Here is a 16,665-nt window from a genome sequence, read left to right as displayed (position 1 = left end):
CACTACACGAGACCTAAAAATAGTTCAGACCAAAGATGCTAGGCAAAAGAGGAGGGAATGGGACAAAAGAAAAATATAAAAGGCAAGAGACAGCAATGAAAAAGGCTTTTGATAGCAAGATAGAGGCAAGAAAGAAGGAACGAGTAGTAGAAGAGAGAATGAGGATAGGATACAGGAAGGGAAAGGGACCAGGAAAGGAGGCAGAAAAGAGGAAGGGTAAACCAGCATTGGCAAGGACAATCATTCACCAATGTTCAGCCAGTGACGTGATTGATTTTGCCAGCACCTGAGCAGCTATGTTTAAAGTCTGGATAGCAGTTTGAAGTAATGGTGTACTGGGAGGAGGCTTTCAAGTGATTCCGAAGGCAGCCATTCGGTGCTGCTGAGAAGGGAATAGAAAGGGCAGAACGAAAGGACCAGGGTAGAGCGTGAGCATGAGTGAAAACAAAAGCAACATTTTAATGCAAAAACAAATAAAAATAGGCCCATGATGTCATCAGTAGAAGACTACAACACAGCAGGCAATCACCAACAGGGGGCGGAGCGGTAAAAAAAGAAAAAAAAAACAAGACGGAGGGAAGAGAGAGAAGGGGAGGGTTGAGGAGAAATGCGACACGGCGGGCAGGGGAGGGGGCGGAGCGGGAAAAAAAAAAAAAAAACAAGACGGAGGGAAGAGAGAGAAGGGGAGGGTTGAGGAGAAATGCGACACGGCGGGCAGGGGAGGGGGCGGCGTGCATGTGTGTCTGCTACGTTAGCCACGGAGTGAGGCCTGTCTCTGTCGCTGGCTGTGTGCACTACGAGGGTGAACGCTCTCCAGGCCATTGGTGTGCCTGGCTCGAGGGCGCTTCGGCGATTTTCTCAAACAGATAATCTCATGCATGGCAGAAATATTTGTAAGATCCAACTGTAAGACCCTCGAACAAGGACACAAAGGATCTATCCCAAAAGTAAGCATTAGGCAGCCTAATGAAAACAGGTTTATGAAAAGGGAAAAATACCATGCTTGGACGAAGCCACAGACTTTTGATATGTGGCGCTCTTCTGCCCCTACTTTCAAAACTGCCATGACGATGCGACACGGCGGGCAGGGGAGGGGGCGGAGCGGGAAAAAAAAAAAAAAAACAAGACGGAGGGAAGAGAGAGAAGGGGAGGGTTGAGGAGAAATGCGACACGGCGGGCAGGGGAGGGGGCGGAGCGGGTAAAAAAATAAATAAACAAGACGGAGGGAAGAGAGAGAAGGGGAGGGGGGAGGAGAAATGCGATACGGCGGGCAGGGGAGGGGGCGGAGCGGGTAAAACAATAAATAAACACGACGGCTGGACGAGAGAGAAGGGGTGGGGGGAGGAGAAATGCGACACGGCGGGCAGGGGAGGAGGGGGCGGAGCTGGGGGAGGCTGTGAGATGTGCACGCGCTTTTAAGCTCAATGCGCATGCGCATTGAGCTTAAAAGTCACGGGACCTGCAAGGAATCGCCACGATTCCTTGCAAGTTAGTTAAAAAGTGGTTAAGCCCCCATAGTCTCGCAAGCTCGATGCGCATGCGCATCGACAGGCGAGACCTAAAAATGGAAAGACGCTAGGGAGACTATAAAAGACATTCAAATGACCAGTACACCATATGAGCTAACTGAATGGGCACGGGTGGGACTAAAAGACAATGAAGGCTGCTGGCGGACGAAAGACGCAAATAAATGGTTGTTACCCAATTCCTATCTGATCCCCATACTGACCATGCAACACTCCCCTGCACACATAGGATCTGCTCCCATGACTTAACTCGTTTCGAGAATTTGGCACAATGACAAAATAGCAGACGCAGCAAAACACTTGGTTCAACAATGTCTGATATGCCTGCAACATAACCCGGGGAAAGGGACTGTAGTACCCCGGGGAGGGTTTGGGGTCCCTGACCATCCCTTCGAAGTCCTCCAAATGGACTACATTCAGCTAGAAAGCTGCCATGGTCTAAAATACGTACTCGTCATTGTGTGTGCGTTCAGCAAATGGGTGGAAGCCTATCCCACTCGAGACAATACCGCCATCACTACTGCAAAGGTGTTATTGAAAGAATTCTTCCCACGCTATGGCCTTTGTGGAGCGACAATGGCCCCCACTTCGTAGCCAAAGTTATCCAACTCCTACTGAAAGGGTTGGGTGTAAAACAGAAATTTAACGCAGTCTTCCACCCCCAATCTGCAGGCCTGGTAGAACGACATAACGTCACACTGAAACTCAAGCTAGCGAAGATAGTTGCCACCACAGGACTGAAATGGCCAGACGCACTCCCACTGGCATTGCTATCAATGCGCTCCACTACTACCAAACACCACCTGACTCCGTACGAAGTTGTCTTTGGCCGACCCATGAATATCTGGGCCGCGCCGAAGCCAACATCCATCCATGATGTCCCGGACATCCTAATGTCTGATTATCTGCATAACTTGACAAAAACATTAACTGTTATCCACCAACAGGTGCAGCAAGCCATACCAGACGCATCCAGGGGCCCCGGACATGACATCCAATCCGGCGAGATTGTCTTGATCCGAAACTTTCAGAGAACGAAGAGTCTGGAACCCAGGTGGACGGGCCCCTGGCAAGTCTTGATCACCACTCGAACTGCACTCCGAGTGGAAGGGAAAAAGAATTGGCTGCATGCACATCACTGCAAGAAGATATCACCGACCTTGGCAACAAGTGAAGACGTGGACACCCAAGAAGAGCTCCTGAACAAAGACAGACCAGCCCCGAGTTGCTACCCTGACACAGACACTTGAATTGGCAGAATTTCCAGATCCCACTGTGCCATCCAGGAAAGGGTACAACTTGCGACGAAAGGAGAGCGCCTCGACCAAGCAGACCACTAGCGAAGTAAAAAATCTCAGAGCGGTAACCAACACTACAAAGGTTATCAGGAGAGAAGCTAGACGAAGTATGTGGTCCTGTCAGTCATCGAGCCTCTTGAAGGTGATGGAAGCTCCCGGTATGAAGGTGATGGAAGCAACCGGACATCCGAAGATCCACCGTAAAGACCCCAAGACTGAAACGCTGTATAGCACAAAGACAATTGCCCTCTTCATTGCTTTTCTCTTCTGCCTCCTTCTCATGGCCACCTTCTGGGTCGTGGAAGAAAGTGTACCCGCCCATGAGACTTTGATACCCACTGTGCAGCCCACCACCAAGAGAGAACACTATCTCATTTCATTTTCACCCCAGCTCCGAGAAAGACGCAAGGAGTTCTGGAACAATTCATTTGTACAGTTGCTGCACCAACACAACCTCGCTGCCAATGCCACAAACTGCTGGATCTGTGGGCTGCTACCACATGCAACTGAACATTCTATCCCCTTCATCCCTTCGCCTTTCTCCGTTCATGGGTCCTGCCTTGCCTGGCTGATACTCTTGCAAGAGAGTTCAAGGACAATGCAACATCTGGCGAAACTATTTCACACTTCTACAATGGGTTCTGGCTGAACAAAACCGGAAAAACCTCTGCTCTCTTTTGCCCTTTGACATCCAACACCACCTTTCAAATGAACATCCCTACAGAAGAACGAATCGAAATGCAGGTGTACAACAATCCAGCCAGACCCACCTTCTCCTACCTCCGGAAGCGAACTGCCGCCACACTGACTGTGGCCCTATCTGTGGTGAGCGTCTCAGGCCTTGTCTGCATTGAAGGCCATGGGATGAAATCAGTGGGTCGCAGCTCCTGCCACATCACAAAGACTTTGGACACGGCTGAGCCACCCTCCTTTGTTGCCTCCCCGAATATGTACTTCATCTGTGGGACCAAAGCCTACACCTGGCTCCCAAAGGGCTGGGAAGGCACCTGCTACATCTCTTTTGTCCTTCCTCCTACATATGTGGCACCAGCAAACCATCACCGGCAAAAGCGAGCAAAGGATATCTAGCGGGCAGACTCCACTGCATCACAGTTCCTCGATGCAGTGAAGGGACTTGTTCCACTTTGGGGTCCAATGGCAAACAGCCGTGCCATCCGACATCTGACCCAGGCAGTCGAGACAACTATGAACATCAAAGCCGGCATCCTCACGAACAACACATCTGAGCTTCAGGCGGTCCACTTAGTGGCTCTTCAGAACCGCCTCGTGCTAGACGTGGTTCTAGCGGATCGTGGAGGAGCATGCCGCATCATCGGATCTAGCTGCTGCACTTTCATACCAGACAACTCACCCTCAGTCTACAAAGCGATCGAACACCTCCACAGACTTTTCTCAGAGGTTCATCAAGAACAAGAAGGATTATCGCTTGGGAGCTGGTTCTGGAGTACTTTAAAAGACTGGGGTTGGAAGTTGCTAATGATCATACTAGTGCCGGTTTTGATAATATGTGGTTGCTGCCTGGGTATACAATGCCTACCACCTCTATGCTCTCTTCTTGCAAACTATGTCTGCCCTAAGACTTTCGACTTTGAAACCGAACGTATGAAAGCTTTATATGAATTAGAGATACATAATCTGATGGGGATCGATATAGAGTGACAAACTGGCTAAATAATGTTCATAGGGCAGACCGTTAGAGTTTAGTTTGCAGCGTGAACATCACCAGCCCCATTTTGTCCCTTCCTAGGCCTGTACGAGCGCGTAAGCGGCTGCCATTTTAGACACTATGGCCTCTCCACGCATTTCCAGTCGCCTGCAAGTCTCCCTGACCTTACTAACATCCCCCGCGCCCTGACAGCCCCCGAACTCTCCTGCCTGAGCCATAAACGCATCTTCAGCCCGATCCTGCCTCGGAGCCACATCCCGTGCCGAACCCACAAACCCTTTCATCCCTTTCATGCGAACAGGCCCTTTGATAACCCCTTCCTCCCTGCCAAATTGTCTGAGCTGATCCCAGGCCATCATCTAGCCCTGCGGATGCAGTTTATTGCCCCCTACAGAAGAAACTCGCCTCTCTTCAAAGGAGCTGAGATGAATCAATGTCTCAACCCCGTAAGATCAGACCGATCACACACATTACTGTTCCCAGCGGAATGTCCAGCTGCGCAATAGCTATCACCTGCTGAGATTGGGGTGGGGACTTCTACTGTAGATATGTGTGGGAATGGGCCTGAAGCGGGGATTCCGAGGATGTCTTTCCGAACATCAAAGTACTGACAAGAATGTGTTGTATGCAATAAAGCAATAAACCTGTGTATAAGAGGCCAGGCCACAGATATGCGGTTAGAGCACCTCGCGACGATACCCTGTTTGTCCGATCTGACGTGTTCTGCTCCGGAGAGAATTAAAACCTGTTTCCTGCTTTCCAATTTCCAGCGCCTGCCTCTTTATTTGATAATCATCTAATGGTTTAGAGGCGACTAACGCCAAGCAGTGTTAGAAAGGGTTATCCAGAGAAAACTGCTCTTTTACAATGGGGTACACACACGTGTAGTTCCACTCTTAGCAGGGGGTTCTGCCCCCTTCAAACCAGGTTTTGGAAATAATAATTGTTGGCGCATTTGAAATACCATTGAGGGGTCCAGGCCTTTATAATACTTAATGCCCTGGGAGAGAAATCTATTGTCCTCTCAATGTTAATATGTTCATTCCCCATAAATTGAGTCCTTCACTTCCCAATGTATGTATGCATTATATTTAGGCTCTGTGCTTTGAGCATGGGGCATGTGTGAAGCATGACTGGTGTTCTCCATGAGGACATAATGCACACACCACAACATAGTGGTTCCATTCGAGGGGGAATGCAGTTCTGGTCTATTGTGCCCCCACTGTGCTGCCCCCAGTTGGTTTCTACTCTAGCTCCAGTATAAGCTTAGACGGCACTTCAAAGCAGAAGCCATCAACTCTTTTTTTTATCCCCTGAGCATAAGTATCCCTAGATCTGGGTAGACTTAGCTGACCCTGATTTAGGGTTTTCTAAATTGTGGTGCCCACCAATCTAAAGAGAAAAGGAATTTGACCCACGATTGGGAAGGGGAAATGCTATGTTTGTGTAAGATAGACTAGTCTATGATGGCTATTTATTCAAATGTTTTCTGTCTTATTATGAGAATATCAACTGACTCCACAAACATTAGAGTGTTAATGAAACTATAACAAGACATCTTTATCCCACCATAATCACTTCCAGCCAGCAATAATATCCACCTTTCTCAAGTAACTAAAACAACATTGAACTTAATTACTTGCATATGAAGGTACGATAGAACGCCCCGTAATCAAAGATTTCACGAAACAAAATGCATTTATTGTTTCAGTTTGACGGGCTGAAACTTTTGTCCAAATATAACAAATACTTGCTTTGATTTTCTCATAGTTTAAGGCAGTCAAATAAATACAAAGGGAAAAATATTATTAAATGTAATTTGTGCAACCATTAGTTCACAAAAGGGGGAGAGAGGCAATGCAAAAACAAATTGAAAGTTGACAGATATATTAAAAGGGAAAATTAAATTTCTGGTCTTTCATGCTGCCTTCCCCCGAACACAAACATGATGAAATAAAAAAGTGTCTTTCAATAGCAGAATAAAACTGTAAAAAATGCTGCACTGCAAAGTCATTTGAGAAAGTTGGCAAAACAAAATTTGAGAGATAAAGTCAACTTCCAAGTAGGAGCGTTAACTGCACTAGAAGAAAAGAAACAAAATAGTTCTGCCAGAAACCAACTCTGTGGCCTAATACAAAGCACACCTTTCATGCAACAGAACACATGAAGGCAGTGCTCAGATCATACCATCAAAACTGTCAAAATATGCAACTAACTACTAAGTTACAACAGTACATGCATCCACTAGCTACCTAACACATATACACTGAGCAACAGGAACATGTTCTAAACAAAAAGACATGGAAATGACCTCAATACAAACCTTTGGCCTCTTCCTTCAAACCATCAACCCACTAAGTCTGAGACATCCACCTAACAAAGGAACATGCCTGCACCATACTCCCAGCACATCTCCACACACCTGGCCAGACTCTGATCTGTTATGGTAACCTTGGAACCATTTGGCAAGTTAACCCCAGACTACCAAAAGCATTGCAATTTCGGGTTAATGGCCCAATGGATGCTGTATAAATGTCAAACAAATGCACATTAACAATTTGAACTTAATCTAGAATAACCTACCATTGGGTAGTTTAGCCTCAAAATAATAGCTTGCATATTTGTGGGAGTGGCTGCTGCGACCACAGGTATTGTTCAAATGGCTCATCAGAATTTGGATCAAAAACCCACCTTAGAAGACGTTGTGGGATTATGGTTAATGTCATCCAAGGGCTATGCCTATGTCGACACCTGCTCGCAAACTATCTAAAGTTTAGGAAAACATAAACACTCTGGACCCAACCACTAGAAAGCAGAATTGTGCCATGCATCCAAATCTAGTAGAGATTTCATGCTGTAAAATATACATTTGTATGTTGTGCAGTAACTGCAAATCAGTATGGCTGAATCTGGAGTGGAAGCATCCAGATTTCTTAATGGTAACTGCCCTAATGCTTCCTCTTACATATTTTCCTTTTCCACACAGTACTACCTGGAAAAGGAGGGTGCTGGCCACCATGTGGCAGTGCTGCATGTGTAACACCAACTACAGTTTGCATACATTGCGGCCAACTGCAAGTGAGCCACTGGGCATGCTAAGATACACAATGCTGAGTCACATGCAACAGCACTCTGTCTACTGTAACAAAGGCATGCTGTACCACAGTACAACACAGACAATCAACACATCACACCCTGCGCCTCAAGGCACTGTATGTCAACCTGCTGCAACACCACACAGTCACAACACTAACAGCTTCAGAAAAGAATTGCCTACCTAATTCACTGGTCAGACTGTGGATCACACCGATACAGCATATCACCAAAGAACCAAAACACACGCACAAGGTGCAATGCTATCCGGACACATTAACATGGGACATCAACTTGTTTCCACAGGAATGTTGCAAGGCCCATCCCTTCCTTCAAAGCTTATCTTCAGGGATTTCTTTTAAGATTGTGTTCTACCACAAAACTAAGGGCCCGATTCACAGAACTAACTTAAGACAAAATCCTAAACTTACTACCATTTTGGTATTCACAGAAGACACTTACTCATTTTGGTATTCACAGAATGAACTTACTCATTTTGGTATTCACAGAAGTTAGGAGTCCTAACTTTAGGACTCCTAAATGCCTTCTGTGAGTACCGAAAGTCTTAAAATTGGGATTTTTCTCAGTTTTGTAGTAGTAAAGTTGGCACTCCTAACTTCAGGACTCCTGTCACTGATTTTGGCCATGAATGAAAGCACTAAATCAGGGAATTAAAATGCACTTGCAGAGACTGATGCAGCATTGTTTCCAGAAAAACTATGGAACCTACCTGTTCTTTTCCACCAGAACCAGAACATCATTGTCTCCCTTGATGGCTGTGAATGGAAAACAGATTAAGTTTAAACAACTGCTCATGAACAAAGCTGAGTCTACTGACCATGGCTTGATCCCACAGTCTCATTAGATACATACATAAGTGTTAGAACATAATCAATTAATAAAAGTACTCAAGCTTACTGTAGCTTATCTCATCCATTAAACAATCATTGGCAAAGCCAACAGTGTCGCCTTTGAGTCTTGCTGGATTTACCAATTTTTTTTGCGATGCTGTGCAGCATAGCTACAGAGTAAACAAACAAAAAAAGGCACGATGATGCATCTGTCAGTCTAATTCTGTAGCCACCTACTGAAGGACGTGGACACTTCTTTATGTTTGTATTTACCAATCTGAGTTGGTACAGTAAATAAAACAAAATACAATTTAAAATTCTTTTGTTATGCGTGGTTGGGAGAGAAACACAGGGGACTGGTGGGGAAGGAAGCGACAGAGCAGGCAAATTAATACAGAACCGAAGCAACACAGAGGGCAGAGACAAGCAACACGGAGAGCACGGGTGAGGGAAGCAGTACAGAGGACGGGGGAAGCAATACGAGTGAAAGAGAGGAACATGGAGCTTGAGAGGGAAAAGAGAAGCACATGGGCTAAAGAGAAGAATGCGGAGCTGATGGTGGGAAGCACATGAGAGAGAAAGCAAAGTAGCGGGAGGGAGAAGCCTATGACAGCAATCACAACTCAGAGGGGGCTGGGGAGAAGAACACAGGCAAGAACTAGAAACACGAAATGGTGAAGAGGGGTAAGAGTAGTACAAGCAGGAGAAAGCTGGAAATCACATGCACTCTTGTGGAGTGCTTAACCAAAAAGAAAAAAGTAGTGCTTCAAAAGAGAGCAGTGCAAGGACAAAAGTAATGAGTCCATGTTTCAGGGAAGGGACAAACACAAGAAGCCCATCCAAGCGGACAAATAAAATGAAATTAAGTGAAATATTTATATAGCGCTAAAAATACCCGAGGGGGTCTAGGCGCTGCTTCAGACTAGTGGATTTAAAAGTGTTACTTTGGACTCACCATTTAAAAAAACAAGTTTTTAGCCCTTTCCAAAATTTAAGCAGATTGGATTCCTTTTTCAGTATTGTTGACAAGGAATTCCAGAGTTTAGTAGTGGTATGGGTGAAGTTATTGCCTCCCCATTTTACTTTACGCACTCTGGGAATGATCAGATTTCAGGTTATTGTGTTGGTAAGAGGTGCACTCCTTTAGGTGCTATTTGTTGATAATCCTTCTCAACTAAGAGTTTTAAAAAGAATCAATTGGTGCTACACCGCTACAAGTGCTGTCAACACACGCTACTAAACAACAAAAACCTACAAGAACACGTTCTTGGTTGCGGTGTGCACTATTCACAGTAATTCATACTGAATGTATCAAAATTTAATCCACAGTTTGTTGCTTTTTGCATTCTTCAAGCATCTATTTTTGGTCATCATATAATCATACATTATTAGTACCCTACTGCTAGTACTGGATACATGTTTTTTACAACACAAATGATTCTTTCTTCAAAGTTTTGTTATGCAATACAAACATATAACATACATGTGAAAACATTTTACTTTGTCAACAAAAACAATGTTTGCTGTTCATTTGTCATGGCTGATGCATTTCGGGACGGCTAGGTCCCTTCCTCAGGGGCACATCTTATATCAAACCCTACAACCGGACATTCATAATGCCAATGAATGAAAACATTCAATAGTGATCTTTAAAGCATGAGATTTCCGCAAACTAATCTGCCCTATGCCCAATGATAGACTCTGGTGGTAATGTCTTCGACTCTTCCCATGTATAGCTCGAGGGGTCAGACCCCTCGAACTATACACAGGGATACACGGAAAGCGCCAAAGACATTACTACCGGAGTCTATCTTGCTCGCACTGGTGAATAGTGCATTGCAGTAGTCAACCTGGATCCAATATGTGCAGTGACCACTGATTTTCTCAGCTCGAAAGGGATAAACAGAAGCACCTTCTTCAGGACTTTAAGAATGAAAAAAAAACAGGTGGATGTTATATGATTTATCTGGGTTTCAAATGATAAATTAGTGTCAAAGAAATCACTAAAAAGCAAGCAAATGAGAGTGACAATCAAGTCAAACGGTAAGCAGTGGGAGGACTTTGGGCTGAAAACAAGTCTCTTCACCAACAGACAGCTCGCACTGTCGGTACGCAAGACATAAAAATATATGACCGGGTACTTGCCAAAGCCATGTTGGTCTCAAACCGCAGTATTCTACTAACCACTAACTATTTGGGGTCTTATTAAAGAGCAGTAGCCTGGTTCATCTGCTCTAAAAGGCTAGACGAAGTGGGAGAATGATAATGTTTTAGTTCTTACAAAACCTCTTGAACAAACTCAAGAGTGATCACGTGTCAGTTCATCACAACATTTTGCACTGATCATTTTGATTTTATCATAAAAAAGGGACACAAGTTTACTGCTCATTTTATGCGAATCAGTAACAGCCAAGGATAACCAACTAAGAATAGCGAAAGAACGTACAATTCAGAATATTTCTTTGGGTGTGATATTTGCATTTAAGACCAAATGGGGAAAAGTGGCACATCCTTAGCTGGTCTAGTCTGTTTTCTATATTCTTTAAGCGCTGTCACATAAATCCCTCTGTCTTTATGGGTATAATTATTTCGCTATAGTCTTTCAAGCCTTTTCCAACCTTACTTAAACTTTAAACGTTTTGCTGAAAAACTGGGTGAAAACTTTTTTGCTTCGGTTTAATTTGGGTAATTTTGCAGGGGAAATTAGAACTAGGACTGATCCGCTCCAGCTAGCGAAGGTTAAACTGAGATCCTCAATGTCATCCCCTTCAAGGTGAAAAACTGAGTCAGTCTCTCCTAATGTCTTTCATGTCTCTTTTTGGGTGCATTAGTACTGTGGTACCATAGGCCCTTCTGGGATACCACACAGTGACAACCAGAACAGACATGGCCATATTTCTGCTCCAGGGTAAAAGTAAGAAATGATTCCCTTCACAGAGTGTACATCTGAAGCAAAAGTGCAATGGCAAAGATGCAGCCACCTACAGATGTGTATAACTGACCTCTTCTACACATTGACACACACAACAATACATACTCCTAATCCCAGTGTTATAAACCATGGGACACCATGCGTGACATGGCTCGTGCCACATAGGAAAGATGCAATTAAGCACCAGATGCAGAAGAAGAGCACAACCTGCACACCTAAGCCCAACTAACCTCGAACTACATGGCTACCTGCAAATCAATCACTTAAATCAGGCTGCGCCTCAATGGCATCCATTCAGCATTATCTCAGCACTATCTCAGAAGTGTCAGTCAAACACAATAGATAATATTATCTTCTTGCTTCTCACAGCCCTTTAACTGCGCTGCATCGACTGGCTTGCGAAACAGATTAGAATGCGGACAAACAACAATTGTGGCCACATACATAGTTCATGGAGCTTCTTCAGGTGAACAGCCTCTTCCTTGTCACTCTCTTCCATGCAGGCATAGAGGGTTGACTGGACCAAGGCAAACCAACCCACGCTGGTGCTCGCCAGGCCCAGGCCGCCGGTGTACTGCAGTCGCCCAATGCGCTCAAAGTCGTGGTATACCAGACGCTCCGCCCTGGAGGATATGAACGACTAAAGGGGAGAAGATGGGAAAGCATGTCAGTCATAAAGCCACAGGTGCCACCAATAAGAACATCCCCAAAGACCGTAGAATTCCAATCACGCCACTCACTAGTGATCTCCTCTGGGGTAAGGCATTTCGGACTCCTAGGAAATTTACATTTTGTTGTTCAAGTGCTCCTCCTCCCCTAGAAATAAGGTAATTTTTTGGCAATTTTTTGCATTCTGATGTACCTCGGCAGATGCCTTATATTGCCTTTGTGCAGCGGAAACCCTGCTAGGGATGCCAACAGTGCTGCTGAGAAATACTGCTAAGGGGGTAGCAACTGATAAACACATTGACAAGCTACTGTGACAGTGCCAGTCTCCTGAATTGGATCACGCATGGGATGCACTGATCCTCAGTTCTGTGTACAACCCCCTCGTTCTTAAAGGCCACTTGGAAAAGCTGTATCCAAAGTGCACAGTGACTCGGGCTCTCCTAAGGTAAAACCCAGCACTGCTGGGAAAGTAGCTTAGGAACCAGTGCAGGACTGAGCTTTACCAAATCATGGACTTTGGCTCCCTCTGCAGGAAATATTTAATAAAGATGTTGGATATGATGTTGGATATGTTATTTAAATCACTGAATTACACTTATTAAAGAAACACAAATACTCAGATATAAAACAACAGAAACAAAAAGGAAAGTGAACTGATATTTTTTAAAGGGCAGGGGCAGTGTTCAAGCCAAGGAAAACAACACATTAGCCTCCTAAAGGCTGCATTATCCAGCAATCTCTTGGAAATGTTGCCATAGCTTTGGAAGTTGAACTAGTTTTTGGGAATGCTCCTCCATCCTTTGGGCCTCCAACCCCTTGAGTAGCTCAATATATCTGTATCGTGTCCTACTTATGTGCATGAGTAATGACTGCTTCAATCATGATCTTAGCCTAATGTTACCATACTCTACAGCCAATGACATTCAAGATTGCGGTCTATACGATTTTGACATACGCCAATATGTTCAAACTGACATACTTAACCACTGCTCAGAGAGTAGAATTGCTCTGAACAGTCTTGGTCAACTTTTACTTAAATCTCAAACAGTTACTATTCTTTATTTTAACAGAGGCAATTTAGTCACACCTAACTATTCTGACCCTCACTTCTGTTATCCTGATCCCCTGTTCCTAAAGCTTTCTCAGCATTCGAACAGAAGTCCTGAGAATTTCCCCTGTAATAAGAAAGCAATGTTTTTGTGAGCTGTCTTTTTATCCAATTAACTATTTTCTCTGATGACAGATTATTTTCCTATGTCGGCTGGGTCCGGTTTCGTTCTGCTTTTCCTGGATCCACATTTTTAGCTGAATTTTGCGTGCCCCTGGTTTCTTGGCCTACAGATTTCTGTCTTCCCGCAGGTTCTGCCTTACAGCACTTTCTTTCCGTGATATCTTCTAATACGCTCCTGACCTCATTCAGTTGGTGTCTGAATCTACTTTGTGTGTCTGTCTATTAAACTATTTGGCCATTATGCCAAATCCTGGTTTTATACTCTAAAAGCATTTGAGTTGGTAAAATTACACGTGGGCCAGAGTGGCTTTCTTTCTTCCAATAAGCTGATCCATTTTCCTGTGGTAAAGTGTACATCCTTGCATATGCTGTGTCACTTGTCTTGTGCTAATGTAAAGTGCCACTAGTCCTACAGCACAGGACGTACGCACTCATCCAAGCTGCACTGTAACTGGCAGAGGCTCTCTATGCACACACTTACAACTGCAAAGCGATTTACAGACTCCTGTATCTCAGTCAGTTCTTGCGCCTCTTCCATCCCTGCCCACGCCTCTTCCATCCCAGTTACTGCCTGCAGACCTGTATTGGGACTGCTCCACCTACTCTGCTGCCTTAAAGAGGTATTATGTATTATTATATATCACTAATGAATACCAAGTGAATTCTGTATATTTCCAGTGACTATGTGTGTGTGTATATGTATATATATATATATATATATCGTATGAAGCTTCTCACTGCCACATCAGAAACCCATGGCAGGGGCAGCAAGACTTTTTTTTTTTTTTTAAGTGGCCGTTCAACGAATGATGCCAAAACCCATCTCAAATGCAAGTAGTCGTCATCAAACAAATAAACATTCTGGAACGCCTGTCCTTGGGGATTGCTAGAGACGAATGACTTGGTCAAGAGAACTGCTTGTGTGCTCTTCGCTTCATGACCCCTTCCAGCAGGTCCACGCAAAGTATGTCCATGGTGAATCAAAGACACAGCACTTTCAGATTCAGCAGACAGGAGATCACTTCATACACATTTCTCACAAAGGTTAAGTAGATTCAAAACCCTTAGCTACAGTTCAAGAAAAGGCGATCAGTCTTAGACATAAGACCAAATTGATAGTCACATTTAAAGTTTCTAAGTGCAACACTGGGTTTGATACCTAACAAAACACGTTTGCCCTTTCCTTATGGCCCGATCTGGCTCCTGTCAATCCACGTTCCCTCCCCATAAGACATAACTGAGACACAAAGAGGGTTTTCATTAACTGAGCAAATTTCCTCAAAGTGGAACCTTATCTATTCTGTTCCAACAGCTGCTGAAACCCCTCCCTGTTTGAGGCAAACTGGAAGTTTTGTCAACAAGTACAAAAAGGAAAAGGCAAAGGAACTTACCACAGCTGATCGTGCCAAAGTTACAGTCTCGACAACTGGAAGGCGCTGCGGAACCTATTGATTTTGGAGCATATATTCTTTAAACTGACCGGCAGCTCAGTTAAAAATGATGGGTCCCTCGGCCAGAGCTTAGCTAACCATGCCTTGAAACGTTCCTGTCCAACGTGTAATAAACCTGACAAAGTGGCTATAAGAAAGACTGCAATGGCATGCCACACTTCGGAGCAAGAAGGAAAGGGATTGGAGCTACAGCTGAAACCAAGAACCAACCAAAGGAGCCCAGACCGAAGTTTAATTAAAAGAAACACTCTGACAAAGAGCAGAGCCTTGCAGAAGAAATAGTATTCTTTTGCGCAGTAAAGATGCTCTGCAAACACAGTGTGCAAAGTTAGGTGCACCTGCTGTCCCAAAGGCACAGAAGGCACGCGCTGTGGGACCCTTAGTCCAACCTGTAACGTCTTAACATTTCTTCCCACTGTGCTACACTCTACGACTACTGTGGGGCCTTGAGAGTCGCTTCTCTTTAACTCCAAACAAACACAAGAAGACACCGGAAAAAGGTGATAACCTCCAGCGCAAAACATGTCCTACCCAAACTGAAACAACACAGACTGAAACGGGGCCAGGAATACTCGAATGCGGTAAAGGGCACACACCTAAAAGATGCTTGGAGAATATTGGCACTACACTGTGACCTAAAGTGGACAATCTACAGAGAACATGGGGCCACCGCCTCTGTCTTAAGATGCGACCAGCCAAGTAGACACCAATTATGCATTAACACACTAGCCATGATGGGCCCGTGATATTATATCAGATCCATTACTTACTCTGTTATTAAGCTCAGGGAATTAATAACGGAGTAATTAGCCCGTTGCGTGCGTTCTACCTTGGTAGTGCTGCGAACGTCCGTTGGCCGACGCGGCCCCGCCCGCGCAATAGAACGCCCGGTCGCGGTTGGGATCCTATGTTTGTACTTTATTTGGAGAAAATGCCTCATTGTTTTTATTTTTTTAACCAGTAGATGGCAGTGTTGCATAATGTATACCCCCTGTACTTATTTTTATTTTCTCTTGCACTTCTACTTTGGAGCTCAGCTTATATCTCCCTCCGTCCCCTTTTAGTTCATTATTTACTCTCCTTCTTCTGCAGATGCATCTGTGGGGAGGAGGCATGAGCTACAAGGGGCAAGTCTTGAGTGAGTAACGACGCCCCCCCCCCCCAAACAATATGAATAATTAGCATACAAGACTGCTTATCTGCAGGGCCAGTTTACGGTTTGTATTTGTTTTAGCAAAAGCGGTTTAACCAAAACCAGGAAGCAAGAGGTTACAATTGTGTAGTAAGGTAAAATCACACCAATGAGACCATATGACTATCAGGAGTGCTGTTTCCCAGTGTAAGGTAATGGTTGCACGCAGCCTGGGAGGCAGTAGCAGTGTTTTTCTCATGTTACTTCTGCTGCACTGTGGCAATAAACTTGAATTTGACCTTTGCACTGTAGTAAGTATGTGAATGTGTTTATCAGTACAGTAGCTCTAAATTACGTTATTGGGCCACATTATTTCCACTGCCATGATGGAATATATATAGATATTCACTTCTCTCCGTGTCCCTACCCCCTTTTACTTATCAGTTTTCCCTATGTTTGCACCTAAGATATTTTTTAATTTCCGATTTATTTTCCCATGTTTTCTGGCCATTATTTTTGACACTTGTTTCACAGGTCACCTGCCATGCATGGAATCACCTGATGTGCGTTTACCCTACAGTGAAAGAAGCAAGAATGAGACTCTTAAAACCAATTTTAAATGATCTTAACATACGCACTTGTAGACAAACTGTGACTTGCTGGCTGGGAGGGGTGGGCATCAACTATTCTTTTCTGTCGAGGGGTTACATTTCTTACCTTGATTGTCAACCTCTTATGTAAAGTAGACAAAACAAAATGAACTAGGCTATAAATGAGTTGGAAATATGGATGACT

At 44.4% G+C, this 16,665-nt stretch overlaps 1 protein-coding gene across 9 annotated transcripts in view; it reads right to left on the bottom strand.

Moving 5' to 3' along the window:
- The window catches only part of ARAP1 (ArfGAP with RhoGAP domain, ankyrin repeat and PH domain 1), a 768,097-nt gene that overhangs the window by 109,672 nt on the left and 641,760 nt on the right, over positions 1-16,665 (bottom strand). For all 9 annotated transcript variants that reach the window (XM_086933788.1, XM_086933791.1, XM_086933794.1 and 6 more), the window contains exons 21-22: positions 11,832-12,027; positions 8,335-8,380 (exon numbers count right to left, since the gene is read on the bottom strand). In XM_086933788.1, the coding sequence (XP_086789914.1) occupies positions 8,335-8,380; positions 11,832-12,027 (242 nt within the window). The remainder of the gene's footprint in view (positions 1-8,334; positions 8,381-11,831; positions 12,028-16,665) is intronic.

This window comes from Lissotriton vulgaris, chromosome 8 (genome assembly GCF_964263255.1).
Source record: "Lissotriton vulgaris chromosome 8, aLisVul1.2, whole genome shotgun sequence".
Taxonomy (NCBI): domain Eukaryota; kingdom Metazoa; phylum Chordata; class Amphibia; order Caudata; family Salamandridae; genus Lissotriton; species Lissotriton vulgaris.
Note: the sequence above shows the minus strand (reverse complement) of the source record. Positions and strands in the feature narration are given on the sequence as shown.